This window comes from Pongo abelii, chromosome 10 (genome assembly GCF_028885655.2).
Source record: "Pongo abelii isolate AG06213 chromosome 10, NHGRI_mPonAbe1-v2.0_pri, whole genome shotgun sequence".
NCBI lineage: Eukaryota > Metazoa > Chordata > Mammalia > Primates > Hominidae > Pongo > Pongo abelii.
Window position 1 is genome coordinate 33,092,950 of NC_071995.2, and position 27,030 is coordinate 33,119,979.

At 40.7% G+C, this 27,030-nt stretch overlaps 1 protein-coding gene across 13 annotated transcripts in view; it reads left to right on the forward strand.

Moving 5' to 3' along the window:
- RESF1 (retroelement silencing factor 1) overlaps positions 1-26,035 on the forward strand; it is a 34,266-nt gene extending 8,231 nt beyond the window's left edge. For 4 of the 13 annotated variants that reach the window (XM_002823089.5, XM_009247605.4, XM_009247603.4 and 1 more), the window contains 4 exons: positions 2,566-2,733; positions 13,189-18,262; positions 19,546-19,629; positions 25,318-26,035. In XM_002823089.5, the coding sequence (XP_002823135.2) occupies positions 13,267-18,262; positions 19,546-19,629; positions 25,318-25,475 (5,238 nt within the window). In that variant the 5' untranslated portion in view covers positions 2,566-2,733; positions 13,189-13,266 and the 3' untranslated portion in view covers positions 25,476-26,035. The other 9 variants (XM_054527075.2, XM_063712106.1, XM_063712103.1 and 6 more) reach the window with 6 other exon arrangements.
- The last annotated feature ends 995 nt before the right edge of the window (positions 26,036-27,030 follow it).

Genomic DNA, 27,030 nt, shown 5'->3' on the forward strand with positions numbered 1-27,030 from the left:
CATAGTTCTTTACATACAGATTTTCAAATGTTAGTTGTTTATAGTAGTACAGATGTACCTCGGCTTATGATGGAGTTACATTTCAATAACCCATGTTAAGTAGAAAATGTAAGTCAAAAATGGGGTTTTATAGTTACATTTCGATAACCCATATTAAGTAGAAAATGTAAGTCAAAAATGGGGTTTTATAGACATGATGGGATGGGAAAACACAACATCCAAAAAAACTTAGCTAGCACAGTACACCATTGATTTTTTTTTTGTTTTTTTTTAACGTGCGGTGGGAGGGGCAGCCCTGCACGCCCCCCGCCTCCCCCCACAACACCAGCCTGCCTCCGCAGGGGGGATTTTTGTTTTTTGGTTTTTGTTTTTTTTTTCATTGATTGTTAATGCTCATGATCACGTGGCTGACTGGGTGCTATGGCTTGCTGCCACCACCTAGCGTGGAAGAAGATCATACTGCCTATCACAGGCCCGGGAAAAGATCAAAATTCAAAGTACAAGTTCTGCTGAATGCCTATATCACTTTTGCATCATTGTGAAGTCAAAATTATTAAGTCATACCATTGTATTGTGGTCCGGGACCATCTGGGCTTAGAAAAATGGGTTCTAGAAAGCCTATTTAAGGACTGATAGGCTAATTTTTTCTGTGACTAAGGTGATAGAAAGCCAGAGCTAGTACAGGTTGAATAAATTGTGTTACATTTGGAATTCCTGAAAAGTGGCTTTTTACACTGAATTGTTAGTATTAGTGGTTTTGTTAACTTTCTACAGGTATCTCTGATTTTTCTAATGCTTATATTGCAAATCAGGTTTTCAATGAAAAATAGACTTTACTCAATTTAACCATATCAGTGGATACTCTTCAAATAAACTTTCCTTTGTGGAACCTAAGAGGTGGAACTTAAAAAGCCATAAGGGAAATTTTCAATTTAAAATACCAGAGTGAATTTACATATTTTCGGTATGAGAATAGTATTTTAATGTATATTATTTATTTCTTAAGTCCTATGTCTTTTAGGTACTGAAATGCTTACAGATGAAATCATGCTATGTCTGTGGTTGGCATAGGTAGAAAAGGAAACAGAAGCGGTCAGGACTTTTTCCCATCTATAAGTTTACATCAGGACTTCTCTTTAATGTGGTGTTCAGATAATGTTTGTTTATTCAGCAAATACTGAAACCTGCTAGACATTATCTACATGCATGTGTCTTTTGGGTTGGCCTGAAAGACTTTTTTATGCCTGTTGTATTGGCTGTTAATAGTACTTTGATTCACTCTAATGATGTTCCACTTACCTTTAATAAATTGTCAACCCACTTTTCTTTCCCTTTTTTGAGACAGATCTTGCTGTGTCATCCAGGCTGGAGTACAGTGGCACTACCATAGCCCCCTGCACTCTCGACTTCCCGTGCTCAAGTGATCCTTCCACCTCAGCCTCCCAAGTAGCTGGAACTATACGCGTGCACCACCACGCCTAGCTGGTGTTTCGATTTTTATTTTTATTTTTTTGTAGAGACTGGGTCTTGTTGCCCATGCTGGTTTTGAACTGCTGGACTCTGCCTCAGCCTCTCAGCATGCTGAGATTATAGGTGTGAGCCACCACACCTGGCCAGTGGTAACCCCTGTGTATAAAACAATTCTTAGGCTGAGGTGGGTGGATGGCTTGAGCTCAGGAGTTCAAGACCAGCCTAGGCAACATGGCGAAACCTCATCTCTACAAAACATTAAAAAAATTAGTCGCATGGTGGCATTCACCTGTAGTCCCAGCTGCTTGGGGAAGCTGTGGTGAAAGAATTGCTTGAGCCCAGGAGGCGGAGTTGCAGTGAGCTGAGATCGTGCCACTACACTCTAGCCTAGGTGACATAGTGAGACCGTGTCTCAAAAAAAATAAACGAAATTCTTGCTGTGGCTCAGTTTATACTTCCATATTCTATTTCTTGCTGTTTTATCTGACCTACAGCAGACCTGGCCACCATGCCATATTCACAATATTAGTTCATTTTCTGGTTTGTTTGATTTTCTTTTGTTTTTGAGACAGAGTCTTGCTCTGTCACAAGTCTGGAGTGCAGTAGCATGATTCCCGCTCACCACAGCCTCAACCTCCTGGGTTCATCCAATGCCTCAGCCCCCCAAGTAGCTGAGGATACAGGTGTGTGCTACCACAATGCTGCCCAGGCTAGTCTCGAACTTCTGAGCTCAAGTGATCTGCCTGCCTTGGCCTCCCAAAGTTCTGGGATTACAGGTGTGAGCCACTGTGCCCAGCCTAGGTATATTTTCTTACAGTTCTTTCTATTCATGTGTATGTGTGCTTGTGCATCTGTGTTTAACATGGATAGTAATACGGTTATTTCCTATAGGTATAATTTTAATTATTTCTTGCTTTGTAATTTTCTGTAGTAAGCCCAATTTACAAATAAAGGAAGCTGCTGGGTTGACAACTTCTCAGTTATTTGCATTGTGTGGATATAGAATATTTTTAAATTTTCAAAGATATTGTTAATCTTGGTGAGATCTTTAATATGAAAATTGACATCCATAATTATCTTTATGCTTTCTTGCAGCTGTTTACTTCTAATTATTTCCTGATTCACAAATTAATTTTTGGAATTAACAACTTCAAGAATACTTGGACTGTTGGATTCAATCTGTAGTAATCTGCAAAAGAAGAGAAGCAGAATTATACCTAGAAGTCTGCTAATGGACAGTTAGTCACCCACCTACATGTTGAGGTACTCTGGGCCTTTTTCTTTCACCCTCACTGGAAGGGAATGTGGGTGGGAATTTAAGACATCTACTTCCTTGTTGATTTTCCACCGATTTGTTCTATTCATTATTGAAAGTAGGGAATTGAAGTCTTCCACTGTTACTGGTGGATTGTGGTTTTTGCTTCTTGTATTTTGATGCTCTCTTAGGTATTAATAACCTACAGATCACATTTGACAGTTTTACGTAAACAAGCTTCCAGATTAACTTGCTTTGGGGAGGACTTGTGATACAAGGTGGTGACGTCCTGTCCTTGAGTAAAGAATATTACCCATTCCTCAGATTGACATACTGATTAATACATAACCTAACACTCAAAAGGGTGCTGCTTTATTTGTAAATCAAGTTTTATTGATGCAAGTTTTCTTGCACATAGACATTTTAGCCTATATGTTGCAATCAGTAGCCAATGATTATAACCTCAGTATTGTATCTTCCAACGAAAAACGACAATTTGAGTATTAGGAGTCCTCCTCCCGTCTCCTAAAATTTCCTGTAAAAGCCTTCCAACTTGTAGCGGACTCCAGAACACTTTGAACTCTGTTGGTATGTCTTCCCAGATGGATCCTCACATTTGGCCTCCAATAAACCTTTATCAGATTATTTCTACCTCAACAACCTTCATTTTAGACAACAGTGCATATATGTTTGTAATTGTTACCTTGATGGGTTGATCCATTTATCATTATAAAATGCATCTCTTTATCAACATTTTTTGTCTTAGTCTGTTTTGTCTGATACTGGTATAGGCATTCCAACTTTCTTTTTTTGAGACGGAGTTTCACTCTTGTTGGCCAGGCTGGAGTGCAGTGGCACAGTCTCAGCTCACTGCAGGCTCCGCCTCCCGGGTTCAAGTGATTCTCCTGCCTCAACCTCCCAAAGTAGCAGGGATTACAGGCATGTACCACTATACCCGGCTAATTTTTTGTATTTAGTGGAGATGGGGTTTTACCAGGTTAGTCAGGCTGGTCTCAAATTCCTGATCTCAGGTGATCCACCCACCTCGGCCTCCCAAAGTTCTGGGATTATAGGTGTGAGCCACCGTGCCTGGCCTGCATTCCAGCTTTCTTGTAGCTCTTTGTGTGATATTTTTTGTTTTACTTTCAGTCTGTGTTTTTTTGGATCTAAGGTATATCTCCTGGAAACAGTGTATAGTTGGATAGTTTTTAAAATCCAGACTGACATTCTCTGTCTTTTGGATTGTGATATTATGAAATATATCTCTGGTCTTTATCCCTGTTTTCAGGCATACACTCCTAAAATTCATGCAGTCTCCAAAGTGATAAATGTCTTTTGTATGCTAATGAGTTGACTTATGGCTGGCATCCCCTAGTTTCAGAATGGAGGGCTGGTCAGCCCCACCCCTAATTCCTGGTACCAGTTGCCTATCTTAGTCCATTTTCTGTTATTTACAGCAGAATAACTGAAACAGGGGCCTTTATGAAGAAAGGAATTCATTTCTTAAACCTTTGAAGGTGCACCTGGATGAGAGGGAGGGGGTGAGGTTAAGTTGATCACCAATAGCCAATGGTTTAATTAATCAGACCTGTGCAGTGAAGGCTTTTCAGGTTGCTGAGCAGGTGGAGGTTCCTAGAGGGTGGCGCACCCAGGGAGGGCATGGAAATGCTGTGGCCCTCCTCATGTGACCTTGCCTTCTACATCTCTTGATCTGTATCCTTGGTAATGTACTTTATAATAAACTGATAACATGTTTCCCTGAGTTCTGTGAGCTGCTCTAACACATTAGTCAAACCAAAGGAGCGGGTCATGGGAATCCCAGTTTACAACTGGTCGGTCAGAAGCACAGGTAAAATAACCTGGGGCTTGGTGTTGGCATCAGAAGTGAGGGCAGTCGTGGCCAGGTGCAGTGGCTCACGCCTGTAATCCCAGCACTTTGGGAGGCCGAGATGGGTGGATCACGAGGTCAGGAGATCGAGACAATCCTGGCTAACACGGTGAAACCCCGTCTCTACTAAAAATACAAAAAATTAGCCAGGCGTGGTGGTGGGCACCTGTAGTCCCAGCTACTCGGGAGGCTGAGGCAGGAGAATGGCATGTACCTGGGAGGCGGAGCTCACAGTGAGCCGAGATGGAGCCACTGCGCTCCAGCCTGGGCGACAGTGAGACTCCGTCTCAAAAAAAAAAAAAAAAAAAAGTGGGGGCAGTCTTGCGGGACTGAGCCCTAAACTGATGAGATCTGACACTATCTTCATATAGATAGTCTCGGAATTAAAATGAATTAGAGGACACCCACCTGGTGTGTACACTGCAGAACTGATTGCTTGTTTTGTGGGGTGAGACACCCACACATCTGGTGTCAGAAGTGTGAGAAAGTTTATTCCTACATTCTCAGAATTGTTTATATAAAAATGTTTTTTTAATATAATTACATTTACCTCTAATGTTTTACTTTTTGTTTTTATGTCTCATGTCTTTTTATTCCTTTCTTATTCCTTAGTGGGGTTTATTTTGCATAAATGAGTATTTTCTAATGTGGTATTTTAATTTCTCTTTTTGTTTTTTTCTGTTTTTAATTTCTTTAACGATATTTTCACTGTATTTTTTGTAACTTCATGGAAGCACAAATTCTTTTTAAAAGTATTTTTTATATTAAAGTATCAGTGATGGAGGCTGGCAGAGATCTTGGGGCAAGAATTTATTTTCTCAGAGAAATGGTAGTGATGGACCATGGAAACTTGTCTATGGTAATCTGTGTTACAATATATTCTCAAAAGTTCTAAGAGTACATTATATCCACAAGTAGATTATGCCATCCTAGAGACTGCAGCTGACCCTTGAACAATGTGAGTTTGACCCATGTGGATCCACATACACATGGATTTGACTTTTTTTTTTTTAAGAGATGAGGTCACTCTCTGTTGCCCAGGCTGGAGTGCAGTGTACAGTCATAGCGCATTACAGCCTCAAACATCTGGGCTCAAACAGTCCTCCCATCTCTGCCTCCTGAGTATCTGGGACTGCATCCACATACTACCTTGTCTGGCTATACTTGGAGATTCTTCTGCATCTGCCACTCTACTGCCACCCTAAATCGTAATCCCTATGTTGTTCAAGGGTCGATTGTATTTGCCCTTCACAGTAGGCAATCTTCCAAAAACTTCAATTTAGGTCGTTCCGGAGTGCTTTTCGAGTTTTCACTTTTCTTCTATGCCAGTAAAGGAGAGGGATGGAGAAAAAAAAAACCCAAATTAACATAAAGATAGTTTCCCTTCCTACCCATATGCTCTGTATTAATTTGCTAGGGCTGTGTTTGAGATAGGAAAACTGAAACTTCTTCACACAACTGACCACTTCACCCCTGGTCACCAAAATGTATTTGAATTTCTTCCCATCCGCAGACTCTTTTCCAGCTGACAACAACTGGGTATCCTACAATTCAATTACACGTTGGCATCATCTACCTGGAGAAAGCATCAGATCCCACAGGTTGAGGACTCAGTCCCACAAGACCGCCCCTGACTTCGCCAGTCCTGGGTCCTGGGTTGCGACCTGTACTTTTGACCAACCTGTTATAAAGAGGGGATTGTCAAGACTCCCTCCGTGGATTTGATTAATTGCTAGAGCTCACAGAACTCAGGGAAACAGTTTACTTACTATAAAGGCTATTAGATGAAGAGCCAGGTGGAAGAGATGCATGGAGGAATGCATATGTGAGCGCTTCCATGCCCTCTCCAGGTGCCCCACCCTACGGTCACCTCTATGTTACCAGACACTCCTGTTACTTAGGAGATTACAAAGGTCTCAGGAGCGCTGTGTCAGGAACCGGGTTCAAAGACCACGTATTAGTGCAAAAGATTGTATACCCCAATCTACAAGAGTTTTTGGTGCCCGTGCCTGGAATCATGGGCAGGGACCAAGTATGTATTTCTTATCGTGGGCTACTATGACAGTAATGCCACAGACTGGGTGGAGAAATTTATTTCTCCCAGTTCTGGAGGCTAAAAGTCCAGGGTCAATATGTTTGATTTCTGTTCTCTTGAAGCTTCTCTCTCAGTGGCTTGCAGGTGACTGTCTTCTTGCTGTGTCCTAACGTGGTCCTTCCTCTGTGGGCCGACATGGCTGGTGTCCCTCTTCCTATGGGGGTTACTAGTCGGATTAGAGCCCCACTCTAATGACCTCACTTAACCAATTACCTCCTTAAAGGCCCTGTCTCCAAATACACTGAGGGTCAGGGCTTTCATTTATGAATTTTGGGGAGGATACAATTCAGTTCATGAGACTCTCTCCTCCAGGTTGACGTAAAAGCCAGGGGACAGTGAGGGGGACAGGCAGTTGTGAAGCATCATTAATTCTCCTTAGAAGTGCTGCTTTTCTTCTGTCAGTGAACACTGGCCCATTCTGCTTCCAACCTTGTGGACTAGTCAAAGTAGTGAGGAACAGAGTCCTAACGCATGAGAGTTGTAACATGAGTGTCAGCATATGGTGGCTTCCTTTTTTTTTTTTTTTTTTTTTTTTTAAACGGATAGACTTTATTTTCTAGAGGAGTTTTAGGTTTAAAGAAAATTGAGGTCAGGCACGGTGGTTCACGCCTGTAATCCCAGCACTTTGGGAGGCCAAGGCAGGCAGATTATGAGGTCTGGAGTTTGAGACCATCTTGGCCAACATGGTGAAACCCCATCTCTAGCAAAAATACAAAAAATGAGTCGGGCATGGTGGCCGGCGCCTGTAGTCCCAGCTACTCAGGAGGCTGAGACAGGAGAATCGCTTGAACCCGGGAGGTGGAGGTTGCAGTGAGCCCAGATCGTGCCACTGTACTCCAGCCTGGGGGACAGAGCGAGACTCCATCTAAAAAAAATAAAAAGAAAAAGAAAATTGAGCTTATAGTACAGAGCATTCCCATATAAGAGCTTTATAGGAACCTCCCATCTCCAAAACTCTAAGGTTCTACTATTAGCAACTTGGATTAGTGATACTGATATGTTATTATTAAAGTCCATCACTAACATTAGAGTTCACTCTGTATCCAATGGGTCTTATGGGTTTTGATAAATGCTTAATAGTATGCATCTACTATTATAAGAGAGCTTTAAAAAATAACTTTATGAAATCAAAACATACCTAAGAAAGGGTACAAATGGTAAGTGTATAGTGCAATGGATTATGTAGGGAACACACTTGTGTGTAAGCACCACCCTGGTCAAAAGCAGTCTTCATGCTACTTAACTACCAATTGCTATTCCATCACACTTTGTAAAAAGTACCACTACAGTCCCTAGATGGTTGGTTTTGTCTGTGTTTCAATCTTTATATAAATGGAATCATGGATTATTCTTTAATCTCTGGCCTTTTTCACTCAGTCTTGTGTTTGTTAGATTCATGTTGCATATAGCTGAGTTCATTAATTTTTGTTACTATAGTGTTCCATTAATATTAATACATTTCTATTTTGTTTGTTTCCAGTTTTTGCTTACTGCACCTAATGCTGCTGGCAGTGTTACAATTATGCATTTCTGTTTGGTACATACCTAGGAATGAAGCTTCTAGGTCTCAGGGCTTGCATTTATTAACCCTTGGTAGATGATGCCATACGTCTTTCCAAAGTGTCGGTCAATTTAAGGATCATGATATACTCCTATCACCATTGTAGGAGAGTTCCATTTGTTCCATTTTCTTGCCAACATGTGATATTGAGAGTTGAAAAAATTCTAGCCATTGTGAGAGTATAGTATCACCACCTTATGGTTTTCATTTACATTTCTGATATTAATAATGGATTTAGCACTTACCAAAATTTTGCCATTTAAATATAGTTGACCCTTGAATAACATAGGAATTAGGATAACTGACTCTCGTGCAGAAAAAAAATCCACATTTAACTTTTGACTCTGCCAAAACTTGATCACTAATAGCCTACTGTTCAGTGGAAGCCTTAACAATAACATACAGTTGATAAACACACATTTTGTATGTTACATGTATTATATGCTGTATTCTTAGAATAAGCTTGAGAAAAGGAAATTTTATTAAGAAAATCATAAGGGGTCGGGTGCGGTGGATCACAAGGTCAAGAGCTCGAGACCAGCCTGGCCAACATGGTGAAACCCCGTCTCTACTAAAAATACAAAATTAGCCTGGCATGGTGGCGGGACCCTGTAATCCCAGCTGTTCGGGAGGCTGAGACAGGAGAATCGCTTGAACCCAGGAGGCAGAGGTTGCAGTGAGCTGAGATTGCACCACTGCACTACAGCCGGGGTGACAGAGCGAGACTCCATCTCAAAAAAAAAAAAAGAAAATCATAAGGAAGAGAATATATTTACTATTCATTAAGTGGAAATGGATCATCATAAAGGTCTTTATCCTCATCACATTTATCTTAACTAGGCGGAGGAGGAGGAAGAGAAGGGGTTGGTCTTGCTGTCTCCAGGGTAGCATAGACAAAAGAAAATCCACGTATAAGTGGACCCACACACTTCAAAGCCACGTTCAAGGATCAACTGTAGTGTCTCATACAGTGTTTAAGCTTCATGCTTATTTTTTATTGAGTTGTCTACATTTTTCTTTTTACGTAATTCCCTGTATAGGCTGGATATGAGCTCTTTGGTATGTATTGCAAATGTAATTTAGAGAGTGACTTGACTTTTTCACTTCTTTAATGGTGTTTTTTGATAAACAGTGGTGATTAATTTTGATGCTGTCCATTTTATGGACCTTTTTTCTTATTGTTCATTGTGCCCTGTTATAGAAACCTTCCCCTACCCCGAGGATATAAAGATATTCTCATGTTTTTTTGAGATGGAATTTCGCTTTTGTTGCCCAGGCTTGAGTGCAGTGGTGCGACCTCGGCTCACTGCAACCTCCGCCTCCCTGGTTCAAGGGATTGTCCTACCTCAGCCTCACGAGTAGCTGGGATTACAGGTGTGTGCCACCACATCCAGCTAATTTTTGTATTTTTAGTAGAGACGGGGGCTTCAGCCATGTTGGTCAGGTTGGTCTCAAACTTCTGACCTCAGGTGATCTGCCCGCCTCGGCCTCCCAAAGTGCTGGAATTTACAGGCATGAGCCACCATGCCTGGCCTGTTTCTGGAAACTTTAAAACGATAATCTACCTGGGATTGATTTGTTTGTATATGTCTCTTGGTGTGTAATTAGATAAGGCTTATTTTCATTCGTGGCATATAGATAACCAATTGACCTAGCTTCATGTATTGAAAAGAACTTTTTTCCTGACTTTGTCATAAAACAAGTGTCTGTATATAAAAGTGTATGTATGTCTTCGCTATTGATGCTTGTTTTGCATTTCCATGGAAAGTTTATAATCAAGCTAGTTACACCAAAAAATCCACTGGGATTTTTACTGGGATTGTATTGACTCTTAATAACTTTTTCTTTTCTCCTTCTTCTTTTTTTTTTTTTTTTTTTTTTTTTGTTGAGACAAGATCTCATTCTGCTGCCCAGGCTGGAGTGCAAATGGTGCAATCTCAGCTCACTGCTCACTGCAACCTCTACCTCCCGGGCTCAAGTAATCCTCCCACCTCAGCCTTCCAAGTAGCTGGGACAACAGGTGTGCACACCTGGCTAATTTTTTTTTTTTTTTTTGTATTTTTGGTAGAGACAGGGTTTCACCATGTTGTTCAGGCTGGTCTTGAACTCGTGACCTCAAGCAGTCGCCCAGCTCAGCCTCCCAAAGTGCTGGGATTACAGGCAAGAGCCACTGCGCGTGACCTAAATTTTGAGATCGTTGGCATCTTTAATGCTGTCTTCAAATATTTGAACATGGCCTATCTTTACACTCAGCTGTTTGTTAGAGATGTGACACATCCTTCATTTTCTAAGTGTTTTTTAATGGTGTTTTAAATTACTGGTGATAATATTCTTGCATATTGACCTTATTTTTGGGCATTGTAATAAACAGTAAAACAAAAAGATTTCTACATAGTTTTGGATTTTCTGTATAACATCTGATACTCAGTTTTGTGTTTTCCTCTCTGCTTATACTCCTAATATTTTTTTTCTTTATACCAGCTAGGATCTCCAGTAAAATGATTAATAGGAGTGATAGTGGCATCTTCTGTGTTACTATTTAATTGTTTTAGCTACCATTTATCAAAAGAAGTTTCTATCTTTATAATTTTTTAAACATGTAGGTATTTGGGTTTTTTTTTTTTGTTTTTTGTTTTTTTTTGGAGACGGGCTCTCGCTCTGTCGCCAGGCTGGAGTGTAGTGGCGCAATCTCAGCTCACTGCAACCTCCACCTCCCAGGTTCAGGCGATTCTCCTGCCTCAGCCTCCCGAGTAGCTGGGACTATAGGTGCCCGCCACCACACCCAGCTAATTTTTTTTTTTTTTTTGTATATTTAGTAGAGGTGGGGTTTCACCATGTTGGCCAGGATGGTCTCCATCTCCTGACCTTCCCGCCTCAGCCTCCCAAAGTGCTGGGATTACAGGATTACAGGTGTGAGCTACTGTGCCAGGCAGTATTTGATTTTGTCAGAAATTCTTATCTTAGATTTTTAAGATGATCTCATGATTTTTTTTTTTTGAAACGGAGTCTAGCCCTGTCACCCAGGCTGGAGTGCAGTGGTGCCATCTCAGCTCACTGCAAGCTCCGCCTCCCGGGTTCTCGCCATTCTCCTGCCTCAGCCTCCTGAGTAGCTGGGACTACAGGCGCCCGCCACCACACTTGGCTAATTTTTTGTATTTTTAGTGGAGACAGGTTTCACTGTGTTAGCCAGGATGGTCTTGATCTCCTGACCTCGTGATCCACCGGCCTTGGCCTCCCGAAGTGCTGGGATTACAGGCGTGAGGCAGCGCACCCGGCCCCACAGTACTTCTGACACCAGATGTGTGGGAATTTTTTCCCCACTGACCAATTCTCTCCACATACCAGCTGGGTGGCTTGTGATTCGATTCAATTCTGACACTGTCTGCCTGACATTACCATCAGAACCCACAAGTTAAAGGGCTCAGTCCTACAAGACTGCCCCCACTTGAAGCTAGTCACAAGTCCAGGCTTGTACTTCTGACCAACTGGCTATAAAGCAAACAAGGTATGCTTTCTCTGAGGTTACTACCTTCCCAGCACTTCAGTGTGTTCTGTTCACCAGCCCAGAAGCTCGGCTCATCACATCTCAATGTTCAAGAGTTTTTGTTTTTTAAAAACAACAGTCTTACTCTGTCACCCAGGCTGGAGTGGAGTGGTGCCACCATGGCTCACTGCAGCCTCAACCCCCAGGCTCAGATGATCCTCCGCACACTGCCTTCTGTTTTCTGAGTAGGTGGCTGGGACTACGGGCATGCACCACCATGACGGGCTAATTTTTTTTTTTTTTTTTTTTTTTTAATTTTCAGTAGAGACAGGGTTTCACTGTGTTTCCCAGGCTGGTCTTGAACTCCTGGGCTCAAGAGATCCTCCTGCTTCAGCCTCACGGACTGCTGGGATTACAGGCATGAGCCAAGAGTTTTTATAGAGTCCAATCTCCAGCTCCCCCCACCACTTTATGGAGGTCAGTGGTTAGACCTAAAAGTTCCAACCCTCTAATACTTGGTTTTCCTGGTGACCACCAGCTGTATCCTGACGATATCTAGGGGCCCCCACTTTAAGTCACCTCAGTAGCATAGACTCAGGTATGTGCATACAGAGTTCATTATGTATAACAAAAGATATTTATGAATTAGTGTTTGCTTATGACAGAAATTTTCTTTTCTTTTTTCTGAAACAGTCTTCACTCTGTCACCCAGACTAGAGTGCAGTGGTGTGATCTCGACTTACTGTATCCTCCACCTCCCAGATTCAAGTGATTCTTGTGCATCAGCCTCCTGAGTAGCTGGGATTACAGGTGTGCACCACCACACCCAGCTAATTTTTGTATTTTTAGTAAAGATGGGGTTTGGCATGTTAGCCAGGCTGGTCTCAAACTCTTGGCCTCAGGTGATCCACCTGCCTCTGCCTCCCAAAGTGCTAGGATTACAGGCATGAGCCACCGCACCTGGCCTTATGCCAGAAATTTACTGAGTTCGTTAAGGTAACCTTGAACAGCCCTGGGGAGTTTATTTAGAGTTTGCGAATGAACAATGAGAATGTTTTTAACCATATGTTTGAACTTTTTTTTTTTTAATTCTCATTTTTATTGTCATGTTAGCTTTTTTAAAAAAATGCAGTTATCATGGATTACTTAGAAGAGAGTCTGTTAAAAATAAGTAAAAACAGAAGGTGATTGGCGTTTAAATGTAACAAAAAGCTAGCTGTCATTGTGTGGAATGAAGTTCTGTTAAACACTTTAGAAATTTCATTGACACTTGCCTTATTTATTGTTGTATCCTCTATTGCTCCTCTTCTTCCCAAATTAAAGATGAGATTGCTCTGAAGATTGAGTAATTAGGATGGACAGTCAGCTACTAATTTTCTTAGATAGTCTATCTAGGCAAAACGGCATTTTAATAAAATATCTTTATTTCTTACAGATTCCTGACATTCAGACAACTGACTTGTAACTGACTTATAACTGATTTGTAATACACTGCTACTATATCAAACCGACAATGAATTGGAATGAAAAACCAAAGAGTGCTACATTACCACCACTGTATCCTAAAAGCCAGCCACCTTTTTTGCACCAGTCTTTAATAAACCAAATTACCACAGCATCTCAGAGTTCTTTCAGCTATCCTGGAAGTAACCAAGAAGCGTGCATGTATCCCGGTAATTCAAATCCAATTTCACAGCCACTGCTGAATATCCAAAATTATCCTCAACAAATCTCTGTTTCTGATATGCATAATGGGACAGTTGTGGCCTCACACACTTCAGTAGAAAGAATAACATATGCAAATGTTAATGGACCCAAACAACTAACTCACAATTTGCAAATGTCTTCAGGAGTTACACAAAATGTATGGTTGAACTCACCAATGAGGAATCCTGTGCATTCTCATATAGGGGCAACTGTATCTCATCAAACTGATTTTGGAACTAATGTACCCAATATGCCGGCACTACAGAGTCAACTGATAACATCAGATACCTATTCTATGCAAATGCAGATGATCCCTTCTAATTCTACACGACTTCCTATAGCTTACCAAGGAAATCAGGGACTTAACCAGTCTTTTTCAGAGCAACAGGTTGATTGGACACAACAGTGTATATCTAAGGGACTGACTTATCAAGATTACAGACCACCTCCAAAGCTATACCGTTACTCACCACAAAGCTTTTTACCAGATTCTACCATTCAAAAACAAAACTTTATACCACGTACATCATTACAAGTTAAAAATAGTCAGCTTCCAAATTCTGTGCTGACTTTACCGTCAAAGCAGACTGCAGCTGTACCATCACAGCAGTATGCCACGCAAACTGACAAAAGACCTCCTCCTCCTCCTTACAACTGTAGATATGGAAGCCAGCCTTTGCAAAGTACTCAGCATATTACTAAACACTTGTCTATGGAAGTACCTCAGAGTCGAGAAATGCTGTCATCTGAAATAAGGACCAGCTTTCAACAGTGGCAAAACCCTAATGAAAATGTCAGCACAATTGGAAATTTCACTAACTTGAAGGTAAATACCAGCAGCAAACAGCCTTTTAACGGTCCCATTAGATCTTCTGTGGACGGTGTTCAGACTCTTGCTCAAACTAATGAAGAGAAAATAATGGATTCTTGTAATCCAACTTCAAATCAAGTACTGGACACAAGTGTCACAAAAGAAAAGCTAGTAAGGGATATTAAAACATTAGTAGAAATAAAGCAGAAGTTTTCAGAACTTGCAAGGAAAATTAAAATCAATAAAGATCTTTTGATGGCAGCAGGTTGTATTAAAATGACTAATACTTCTTATAGTGAACCAGCTCAGAATTCTAAATTGTCTCTAAAACAAACTGCCAAAATCCAGTCTGGACCCCAGATAACTCCAGTAATGCCAGAGAATGCAGAGAGACAACCACCAACAGTAGTGGAATCCGCAGAAACAAGTAAGACTCAATGTATGTTGAATTCTGACATTCAGGAAGCCAATTGCAGAAGGTTTAACCAAGTTGATTCTGTTTTACCAAATCCTGTCTATTCTGAAAAGCGGCCAATGCCAGACCCATCTCATGATGTGAAAGTTCTCACTTCAAAGACATCAGCTGTTGAGATGACGCAGGCAGTATTGAATACTCAGCTTTCATCAGAAAATGTTACCAAAGTTGAGCAAAATTCACCAGCAGTTTGTGAAACAAGTTCTGTTCCCAAGTCCATGTCCACTGAGGAATATAAATCAAAAATTCAAAATGAAAATATGCTACTTCTCGCTTTGCTTTCACAGGCACGTAACACTCAGAAGACAGTATTAAAAGATGCTAATCAAACTATTCAGGATTCTAAACCAGACAGTTGTGAAATGAATCCAAATACCCAAATGACTGTTAACCAACTGAATTTGAAGAACATGGAAACTCCAAGTACTTCTAATGTAAGTGGCAAGGTTTTGGACAACCCCTTTTGCAGTGGACAAGAATCCTCAACAAAAGGAATGCCTGCTAAAAGTGACAGTAGTTGTTCCATGGAAGTGCTAGCAACCTGTCTTTCCCTTTGGAAAAAGCAACCTTCAGAAACTGCAAAAGAAAAGGAGTGTGATAAACTCAGAACAAACACAACAGCAGTTGGAATTTCAAAGCCTGCCAACATCCACGTTAAGAGTCCTTGTTCAGTTGTGGGAAATTCACATTCTCAGAATAAAATAAGTAATCCCTCACAGCAGACAGCTTTGTCGATGGTAATGCACAATTATGAGTCTTCAGGTATAAATATAACAAAGGGAACAGAACTTCAGATTGCTGTAGTGTCACCGTTAGTTCTGTCAGAGGTCAAAACATTGTCTGTCAAAGGAATAACACCTGCAGCGTTACCTGAAACAGTGTATCCCATTATTAAAGAAGGCAGTGTTTGTAGTTTACAAAATCAATTGGCAGAAAATGCGAAGGCAACTGCTGCTTTGAAAGTTGATGTTAGTGTACCAGTAGCAAGTACAACAACATCAACCAAGATTTTTCCACTAACTCAGAAGGAAAAGCAGAATGAGTCAACTAATGGTAATTCAGAAGTCACACCTAATGTCAATCAAGGAAAGCATAACAAATTTGAGTCAGCTATCCATTCTCCTATGAATGATCAGCAAACCTCACAGGAAACAAGGAATAGTACTGTTGTGAGTAGTGATATATTACAGATTGACAATATTTGTTCTCTGGTTGAAGGTGATACCTCTTACAATTCCCAAATAGCAAAGATATTCAGCTCTCTTCCTTTGAAAATGGTTGAGCCACATAAACCTTCTCTACCCAATCAGCAAGGGATTGGCAACAGAGAACCAGAAAAACAATTAGATAATACCACTGAAAATAAAGACTTTGGTTTTCAAAAAGATAAACCTGTACAGTGCACAGATGTTTCACATAAAATATGTGATCAGTCAAAGTCAGAGCCACCCTTAGAGTCATCTTTTAACAATCTTGAAACAAACAGAGTTATTCTAGAGAAAAGTAGTTTGGAGCATGCCACTGAAAAAAGCACAGCTAACGATACGTGCTCGTCAGCTGCTATTCAGGAGGATATTTACCCTCAGGAAATAGATGCATCCAGCAACTATACTCCCCAAGATCCTGCAAGAAGTGAAATCCACAGTGATAAGGCACCTGTCTTATACCTACATGACCAGCTGTCAGAACTTTTAAAAGAGTTTCCTTATGGCATTGAGGCTGTGAATACACGTGAAGGTTCTGTGGGCCAGCAAACTACATACCAGACCTCAGAAGATCAAACTGCTGATAAAACCATTTCTGACTCCAAAGACCCAGCAGATCAAATACAAATTACAATATTAAGCTCAGAGCAAATGAAAGAAATATTTCCTGAACAGGATGATCAACCCTATGTAGTAGACAAGTTGGCAGAACCTCAGAAAGAAGAGCCCATCACAGAAGTAGTTAGCCAGTGTGACCTGCAGGCACCTGCAGGAGAAAGTCGTGATTCTGTGATACTAGACTCTGAGAAAGACGATATCCACTGCTGTGCATTGGGCTGGCTCTCGATGGTTTACGAAGGAGTACCCCAGTGTCAGTGTAATTCCATCAAGAGCTCAACTTCAGAGGAAGAGAAACAAAAAGAGCAGTGTTCTCCTTTAGAGACCAACAGTTGTAAACAAGGAGAGAGAACCTCTGATAGAGATGTCACTGTTGTTCAATTTAAGAGCCTTCTAAATAATCCAAAGACTCCTCCAACTCCTCCAGATGAGAAAAGTCATTTTCCTGAACTACAAGACGACAATAGAAAAGACACATCCAAAACAAAACATAAAAGCTTACCAAGGACAGAACACGAATTAACTGCTGGTCAGTTTTCATCTAAATGTGATAAACTAAATCCCTTGCAAAATCACAAAAGGAAAAAACTGAGGTTTCACGAGGTAACCTTTCACTCCAGTAATAAAATGACAGCATCTTATGAACAAGCTTCTCAGGAAACCCGACAGAAGAAACGTGTAACACGTCCACTAAAAGCAAAAACAGCTTTTTTGCCAAATAAAGATGTATATAAGAAGCATAGTTCTTTGGGACAGTCATTATCACCAGAAAAGATGAAATTGAAACTCAAATCAGTTAGCTTCAAACAAAAACGAAAGTTAGACCAAGGGAACGTATTAGATACGGAAGTAAAGAAGAAGAAACATGATAAACAAGAACAGAAAGGAAGTGTGGGAGCTACATTCAAATTAGGTGACTCTTTGTCAAACCCAAACGAAACAGCCATTGTTAAAGAAAAGATGGTATCAAATACTAAGTCTGTAGACACGAAAGCGAGTTCATCTAAATTTAGTAGAATTCTAACTCCTAAGGAGTATTTACAAAGGCAGAAGCATAAAGAAGCTCTGAGTAATAAAGCATCGAAGAAAATCTGTGTGAAAAATGTGCCATGTGATTCTGAACATATGAGACCAAGTAAACTTGCCGTGCAAGTCGGAAGTTGTGGGAAATCAAATGAGAAAAACAGCAGCGGTGTGCAGACCTCTAAAGAATCATTAAATGGCTTGACAAGCCATGGTAAAAATCTCAAAATCCATTCTCAGGAGTCTAAAACATACAACATTCTAAGGAACGTTAAAGAAAAAGTTGGTGGGAAGCAGCCTGACAAAGTATGGATTGATAAGACTAAATTAGATAAGAAATTAACCAATATAAGCAACGAAGCTCAATTCAGCCAAATGCCTCCCCAAGTAAAGGATCAAAATAAATCATATCTGAATAGAGTTGCGTTTAAATGCACTGAACGTGAAAGCATTTGTCTCACCAAATTAGAAAGTTCACCCAGGAAGCTTCATAAAGATAAGAGACAGGAAAATAAACATAAGACCTTTTTACCGGTGAAAGGTTACACAGAAAAATCAAACATGCTGGAGTTTAAATTATGTCCAGATATCTTACTAAAGAATACAAACTCTGTGGAAGAACGGAAGGATGTAAAGCCTCATCCCAGGAAGGAGCAAGCCCCTGTGCAAGGTCCAGTATGATTTTCTTGGTGGTGTCTACAACATTGTAAAGAGTCGTGGGTCAATATTTGGGCTAGCACCTCTCATGCTGTCTGGGCTGCTGGGAAAGACTTTAATGTGTTATGCCACTACCTAGTATTTGTTTTGCCTGGTAAACCAATGTTTCATTGGGCAATATTTGTTTTGTGTTTATTGCCACCTTATTGTAAATTGTAGAAAATTGGTAGTCATGATGAGCTATATAAAACTTGCCAGATAGAAATATTTCAGTTAGTACCAAGAAGGCTGTACTGTGAAAAACATTCCACATTCCTTGTGGGAATGTCAGAAAAGTGTCAAGTAGCTGGTAATGTAAGAGTCTTGGTTTTGTTAATTCTCCTTTGGACTTGTAATTTGAAAGCCCTGTGAACTTGAAATTTTGTTCTGAATGTTAGAGGATAAGTAATGATTAATACTGAAGTCTTTTTGTTCATATGGAAATGGGTCAACTAATTGTCCTCTTTGAAACAGTTGATGACTGTGTTATCACTATAGTTAAAATGGTAACATCTAGCCCACTCATGAGATAGAAGAACCATGAAAGCAGTATTGTCCAGTGTTATAATTTAAAATCTTTAAAGCCAAGCTGGCAGCTGTGAATATTAGATAGCTTAATGGTAGACTTCTCAGTGTAGTGCAGGAAGGAAGGAGAAAATTGATAACTAGTTATTTGTGGTACTAAGGGAACATTTAGAAGTAGTGGATATTATACGTAAAGCATTGTGCTAAGAAACTCAGATTGGAAAACTAAAGGATTTGAATGGAAATTGAAGTCTTTGCTCTGCTTTTCTGACTATATTTGTTGGGGTTCATAAAACAATAGCATAAACAGGATACGTTTTCCTGGAAAAGAAGATAGGGATATATTCATTTTGTAAAAAATTGGTGATTTCAATAGGTTCTTTCATTTGGATCCTTAGAATTTGAGGTGGGGATATAATCGAAACATTGGAAGTGGGTGGGGGCAATGTAATTTTCTATCTCGTGTCCTTTAATATCTGGAGATGTATTAACCTCTTCAGCTCATGTGAGGGGAACATAATTACATAGTAAAGATAAACTCATTTTTTAATTGAGGTAAGCATTTCAAATAGGAGAAATCATTTTTCCAGTCCTTTTTTTAGAGTTGTGTTGCATATGGTTATATCTAGTGCCTTCCAATATCTATTTTCAGCTTACATGATTTTCCTTTGTTATAGTACTAAAGGAGATGATTAGCAATATCTAGAGTTCTGAAAATGAATATTTAAATAGTTTCAGGAATAAAAAGTACAAAAGAAGACTGGTTAAAATGTGTTGCTACAAAGAAAAGGACACAGAAAGACAGCCAAGAGAAAGGTAAAGTCATCTTTTTAAATCTTGATTCACTTATTTCCCTATCTGGTATATGGAAATTGGATTATGGTTATGATATGATTGTAAAGTATGATTTTATCCATGTTCTTTTTTTTTTTTTTCAGTCATTCACTGTTTGTGTTTGAGTGGTAGGAGGACATTTTTGTGTTGCCATGCTGTGGAATGAAAAGCTGAGATTTATTTTCTTTTAAGAGGAAAATAATTCTTATCACAATGAGTTAGCTGAGAGGTTTGCATATTTTACCTGTGTGGAACCAGACAGCAAATACTTTAGGTTTTCTGGGTCATAAGGTGTCTGTCCTGACTACTCAGCTCTGACTCTGTTTCAGGGAAATGGCTGCAGATAATATGTAGATGAGTATCAGCTGTGTTATGATTAACTATTTATTTATTTTGAGACAGAGTCTCACTCTGTCACCCAGGCTGGAGTGCAGTGGCATGATCTTGGCTCACTGCAACCTCTGCCTCCCAGGTTCAAGTGATTCTCTCCCTCAGCTTCCCAAGTAGCTGGGACTGCAGGTGCATACCACCACGCCCAGCTAATTTTTGTATTTTTAGTAGAGGCAGGGTTTCACCGTGTTGGCCAGGCCGGTCTCAAACTCCTGACATCAGGTAATCCACCTGCCTCAGCCTCCCAAAGTGCTGGGATTACAGACATGAGACACCATGCCTGGCCTCTAATTAAACTTTATCTACCAAAATAGGCAGCAGGCTGGACTTAGTTTGCCAGACCCTGGATTCAATTATTTACATGTTAATTTGATTAATCTTCAATACAATTTAGGCAAGGATATTTCCATTTTATAGATGAGAGGTTACATCATTTGACTTAAGTTTCATTGCTAGTGACTGAATAGGGACTTGAATCTGGTCCCCTCTTTTCAAATTCCGTTAAGTGTGGTTGAGGTATAGTCAGCCCTCCGTATCTGCGTGTTCTGTATCTGTGGATTCAAACAACTGTGGATCAAAAATATTTGGGAAAGAAAATTAATACAACCATAAAAATAGAAACTTAAAAGACAATATGGTATAACAACTGTTTACATAGCATTTACATTGTATTAGGTATTAAAAGTAATCTAGAAATGATTTAAGGTATGTGTGGGAGTATGCTTTAGGTTATATAAAAATACTATGCCATTTTACATAAGGAACTTAAGCATCCCCAGATTTTGGTATCTATTTGGGTGGATGCTGCAGAGGTGTCCTGGAATCAGTCCCTCTTCAATACCGAGGGATGACTGTATTTTAATAATGAGACCGGTCCTAGCTGTGTTTGGGAAGGGATTTGTTGGGAAGGGATTTGGGCTGAGGACCAACTAGAAAAAGTAGAGCTTTGAGTATTTGATTTTTTTTTTTTTTTTTTTTTTTGAGATGGCATCTTGCTCTGTCTCCCAGGCTGAAGTACAGCGGCTCCATCTCAGCTTGCTGCAACCTCTGCATCCCAGGTTTAAGCAATTCTTCTGCCTCAGCCTCCTGAGTAGCTGGGACTACAAGCGCACTATCACGCCTGGCTAATTTTTGTATTTTTAGTAGATTTTTGTAATTTACTAAATGTTTGTAATTTAGAATTTTTAGTAGAGAAACCCAGTAGACTGGGTTTCTCTCACTATGTTGGCCAGGCTGGTCTCAAACTCCTGAACTCAGGTGATCCACCCGCCTCGGCCTCCCAAAATGCTGGGATTACAAGCATGAGCCACCGTGTCCACCCGAATATATGATTTAATTAGTGGAGTGAAAGTACCTTGTTTTTAGGGTTTGGCTTTGAGAACTATAAGCTAGAGCTCAAGAGTTTTGTCTTAGTTTTGGTTCATTAAATGGGCAAAGAGGAGGCCGGGTGCGGTGGCTCACACCTGTAATCTCAGCACTTTGGGAGGCCAAGGCAGGCGGATCATGAGATCAGGAGATCCTAACCATCCTGGCTAACACGGTGAAACCCTGTCTCTACTAAAAATACAAAAAATCAGCTGAGCGTGGTGGTGGGCACCTGTAGTCCCAGCTACTTGGGAGGCTGAGGCAAGAGAATGGCGTGAACCCAGGAGGCGGAGCTTGCAGTGAGCCAGTATGTTGCCACTGCACTCCAGCCTGGGTGACAGAGTGAGACTGTCTCAAAAAACAATAGGCAAAGAGGGGTTCAGAGCCTCAAAAATGGACAGCAGCAGAATCTCACCAGGAGAAACAATAAGAAGCACATTTTATAAAAGGAATTGACAACGGTTGTGAAGAGAGCTTCAAACAAATACATAGAAGCAGGCATGTAAAAATTGAGTAGAGGCCAGGTGCGGTGGCTCACGCCTGTAATACCAGCACTTTGGGAGGCCGAGGCAGGCAGATCGCCTGAGGTCAGAAGTTCGAGACCAGCCTGGCCAACGTTATGAAACCCCGTCCCTACTAAAAATACAAAAATTAGCCAGGTGTGGTGGCACACACCTGTAATACCAGCTATTCGGGAGGCTGAGACAGGAGAATCACTTGAACTTGTGAGGCAGAGGTTCCAGTGAGCTGAGATCAGACCACTGCATTCCAGCTTGGGCAACAGAGCGAAACCCCGTCTCAAAAAAAAAGTCAGTTAGCATTGAAACATGCATATGGGAAAAACTTGCATCAGTGAAGAAATGTACTCTTAATCAGAACAGGACAAATAACCTAAAGAGGAGGGAATGAAGAGCAGTGAGAGGCCTGACAGTGGGAAAACAGTGCCATTCGGGTTGGAAGGCAGAAAGCCAAAAATGCGAAAGATACAAATGGCCACAAAGATTGAGGTGAGAAGAAAGCTCCTTGGAAACAGGAGAGACATGATTATTATCTCAAAGAGAAAGCGAGAGGCATGTTTGGAATCTGAAGCTGAAAACACTTAGAAGACAGATACACAGATTGATCAGAGAGGCTCAGAGATAAGCATGAGTTGAATGACATGCAGACAGCACAGCAGGATGAGCAATGCACGGTGAATGTGAGGCTGAAATACTCAGAATCGTGATGAAAGAAAAACACAAACCAGGTACACTAAGGCAAAGCTGGGTGAGACAATCCAGGAGACAAGTCATACAGCTTTGTCATAGCACGACAAGATGCAAATAGGTGAGACCTAAGGGAGAAGAAAAAAATCTCAGGTGCTGCTACGTGGGCATTTTTATTTACTTATTTTTACATGGGCATTTTTATTATTTTTATTTATTTATTTATTTTATTTTTTAGACAGTCTCGCTGTCACCCAGGCTGGAGTGCAGTGGTGCGATCTAGGCTCACTGCAACCTCTGGTTCCTGGGTTCAGGCGATTCTCCTGCCTCGGCCTCAGCCTCCTGAGTAGCGTGAACCACCACACCTGGCTGATTTTTGTATTTTTAGTAGAGACAGAGTTTCACCATGTTGTCCAGGCTGATCTTGAACTCCGACCTCAGTGATCCACCCACCTCAGCCTGCCAAAGTGCTGGGATTACAGGCGTGAGCCACTGCGCCCGGCCACATGGGCATTTTTTAAATGCCTATTGGGGTGAATGAAGCTGGTTCTGGAGAAGGGATCTCTGGGGAATAGTGAATTATATACCTTAGACAAAGAGGCTGGAGAACAGTGAATCAACTATGAAGTGAGAAAAATGCCACGAACTCCCAATCTGCTATAAAGAAAGATACATCTGGCCTGGTGTGGGGCCCATGTGTGTCATCCCAGCACTTGGGAGGTCAAGGCCAGAGGATGGCTTGAGCCCAGGAGTTTGAGACCAGCTTGGGCAACATGAGGAGACCCCATCTTTACAAATAACTTTTTAAAAAACTAGCCAGGCATAGTGGTACACACCTGTGGTCCCAGCTGCTTGGCAGACTGAGGAAGGAGGATCACCTGAGCTCAGGAGTTGAGGCTGCAATAAGCCCTGATGCAGCACTGCACTCCAGCCTGGGCAACAGAGCCAAGACCCTGTCTCAAAAAAAAAAAAAAAAAAAAAACCCACAGGAGAAACAGATGTCTAAATTCAGTAGCAAGGGTTGCAGCAAACTTGAAGTCCTAAGTTAGGGTAAAGAGATGAAGAGGAAGTGACAAGAATTTCTTGGAAAGCAACTTAAGAGACCCATCTTGGGCTTCAGTGTTACTAATTCTGAAAGAAAGCAAACAAGAAAGTGGAAAACTTTGCAGCAGATCTAAAGAACTAACAGGACAGAATACTCCACCCATTCAGGTAGAAAAAGACAAAACAGGACCCCATTATTCAGAAGGAAATAGCTGCAGCAGGAATGAAATGTACAGATAGTCCCTGACTTGGCAGTGGTTTGACTTAGGATTTCTTGATATGATGGTATGAAAGTGATACACATTCAGTAGAAAGTGTATTTCGCATACCCATACAGCAATTCTGTTTTTTTGTTTGTTCGTTCGTTTGTTTTTGTTTGTTTTTTGAGACAGAGTCTCGCTGTGTCACCCAGGCTGGAGTGGAGTGGCACGATCTCAGCTCATTGCAAGCTCTGCCTCCTCCTGGGTTCACTGCGTTCTCCTGCCTCAGCCTCCTGAGTAGCTAGGACTACAGGCGTCGGCCACCATGCCCGGCTAATTTTTTGTATTTTTAGTAGAGCTGGGGTTTCACCATGTTGGCCAGGATGGTCTCCATCTCCTGACCTCGTGATCTGCCCGCCTCGGCCTCCCAAAGTGCTGGGATTACAGGAGTGAGCCACCGCGCCTGGCCGGCAATTCTGTTTTTCATTTTCACTATTCATTTGTTACTCATTTTCATTTCACTATAGTGTTAAATAAATCATGAGACATTGAACTTCCTTTTTTTTTTTTCAAAATGGGCTTTGTGTTAGATTTTGCCGAACTGTAGGCTAACTTAAGTGTTCTGAGCATGTTTAGGTAGGCTAGGCTAGGCTATGATGTTTAGTAGGTTACATGTATTAAATATATTTTCAACTTGGTTTTTCTTTTTGTTCTTTGTTTGTTTTTGAGACAGTCTCACTCTGTCACCTGGGCTGGAGTGCAGTCGTGCGATATCGGCTCACTGCAACCTCTGCCCAGCTAATTTTTGTATTTTTAGTAAAAACAGGGTTTTGCCATGTTGGCCAGGCTGGTCTTGAACTGGCTTCATGTGATCTGCCTGCCTTGGCCTCCCAGAGTGCTGGGATTACAGGCGTGAACCACCATACCCAGCCTCAACATATTTTCAGTAGGTGATGGGTCATTATGAAAAAAGGACACTGAAGCTAATGTAACACTGAAATGGTCTAAAAAGAAACAGGAAACTATAGACATGTTTTAGAATATCTAATGCATGGCAAGACCAAAATATGAAACCTATCCTTTTCATGTACTGTTTGGGACTGACTCATATTTGTACTCTTTGTATTGCTAATTTACATAGCTGTTTAAAAGGTCACATTCATACTAATGATATGCAATGGTACATTTTATTGAGCCAAGAGTAAGGTGGAACAGAACAGCCCAGGGCAATGAGGACGGGGCAAGGAGGTAGGAGTAGAAAACAGCCCCCAAAAGAAAGGCAACATGTCACGTGTGTATATAACTTATAATTCTATAAGTGAAGAGCTGTGGTTCTGAAACTTTTGCTTAACTCCTTGCCTTAATTTTTTATCCCTCCAATATATATTTTCCCTCTGAATTTTGATTATATATTGATCACAGCTAACATTGAGAAATAAAGTAAGTAAAACTTTTATTTCCCTTAGATAATGTTAATTCAAGACTCTCAAAGAGAAGCTTCAGTGCAGATGGATTTGAGATGCTACAAAACCCAGTAAAAGATTCAAAAGAAATGTTTCAAACCTACAAACAGATGTACCTGGAGAAGAGAAGCAGAAGCCTTGGTAGCAGTCCTGTAAAATAATTACAAGATGTGGTTTTGTAATTGCCACTGGGAAATTTCTTTCCTTTTCTGTTCAAAATATTTCGCTGAAACTAATGAGAAATGCCATGATAAAGATTTCTCAGAGTTTGGTTCCCACTTTCATTATGTTTCATTGAAAGTGCTTAAGAACTTTGGGTAGCCATGTGTAAGAAATGGATGATGTTCACCGGGGAAACATAAGGTATTTGAATTTCTGCTTTATTGAACCAGGTTTGCCATTATTTTAAATGGAGTGCTTATACAAATCAATTTGAAATTCTACCCATCTTGAGGGAGGACTGTTCCTCAGTTAAGGACTTGTTTATTTAAATGGGACTGTAAATATGTTTTGGTTTCTAAGCTATATTAGCAAAATTTATTTTTCAAAAATGCCCACTGTGATGTGAATGTCAAAATATATTCTTAAGTGTTTTATAACTAATTGTAAACTTTTTTTCAGAAGTCTTATTTTATACTTGTGAAACTGAACATAATTTTGGGACAACGTTTAAACATTACTTTTCATACTTGAAATAAACATTTATTTTTTAAAAAACTAATTTGAAACCCTCACAGCTCAGTTTCTTTTTGGTTTCCTACCTTTAAAAGGACGCATTTTGGAAAGTGCTTTCAAAAGCTGAAATGCGAGGTGGCTCATGCCTGTAATCACAGCACTTTGGGAGGCCGAGGCGGGCGGATCACAATGTCAGGAGATGGAGACCATCCTGGCTAACACGGTGAAACCTCGTCTCTATTTTTAAAAAATACAAAAAATGACCAGGACAAGATGGCAGGCGCCTGTAGTCCCAGCTACTCGGGATGCTAAGGCAGGAGAATGGCGTGAACCCGGGAGGCAGAGCTTGCAGTGTGCCAAGATCGCACCACTCCACTCCAGCCTGGGTGACAGAGCCAGACTCCTCAAAAAAAAAAAAAAAAGCTGAAATGTCACAGCAGCTGTGACAGTAGGTATTTTTAGATGGTGTTCACATGAGAACACAAAAAATTTTACTAGGTTCAGGAAATTTCAAGAAACTGTGGAAGGCAAGATATAACTTTATTTCTAGTTTTACTTTATGACTACTAGAAAAGGGTTGGAGATGTTTTGAGACAGGGTCTCACTCTGTCATCAAGGCTGGAGTACTGTGGTATGATCAAGGTTCACTGCAATCACTGCTCCTGGGTTTAAATAATCTTCCCGCCTCTGCCTCTTGAGTAGCTGGGATTACAGTGTGCTAACACACCTGGCTAATTAAAAAAAAAAATTATTTAATTTGCTAATCTTCTTTGTATTCTTCCAGTGTGCTGCCAAAGTGAGCACATAATTTTGGTTTTTTTTGTTTGTTTGTTTTTGTTTGTTAACGTTTGGGGAGTTTTTGTGGTTTTTTTGTTTGAGACGCAGTCTCGCCCTGTTACCCAGGCTGGAGTGCAATTGTGCGATCTGGGCTCACTGCAGCCTCCGCCTCCCGGGTTCAAGCAATTCTCCTACCTCAGCCTCCAGAGTAGCTGGGATTACAGGGGCCCACCATCACGCCCAGCTAGTTATTGTATTTTTAGT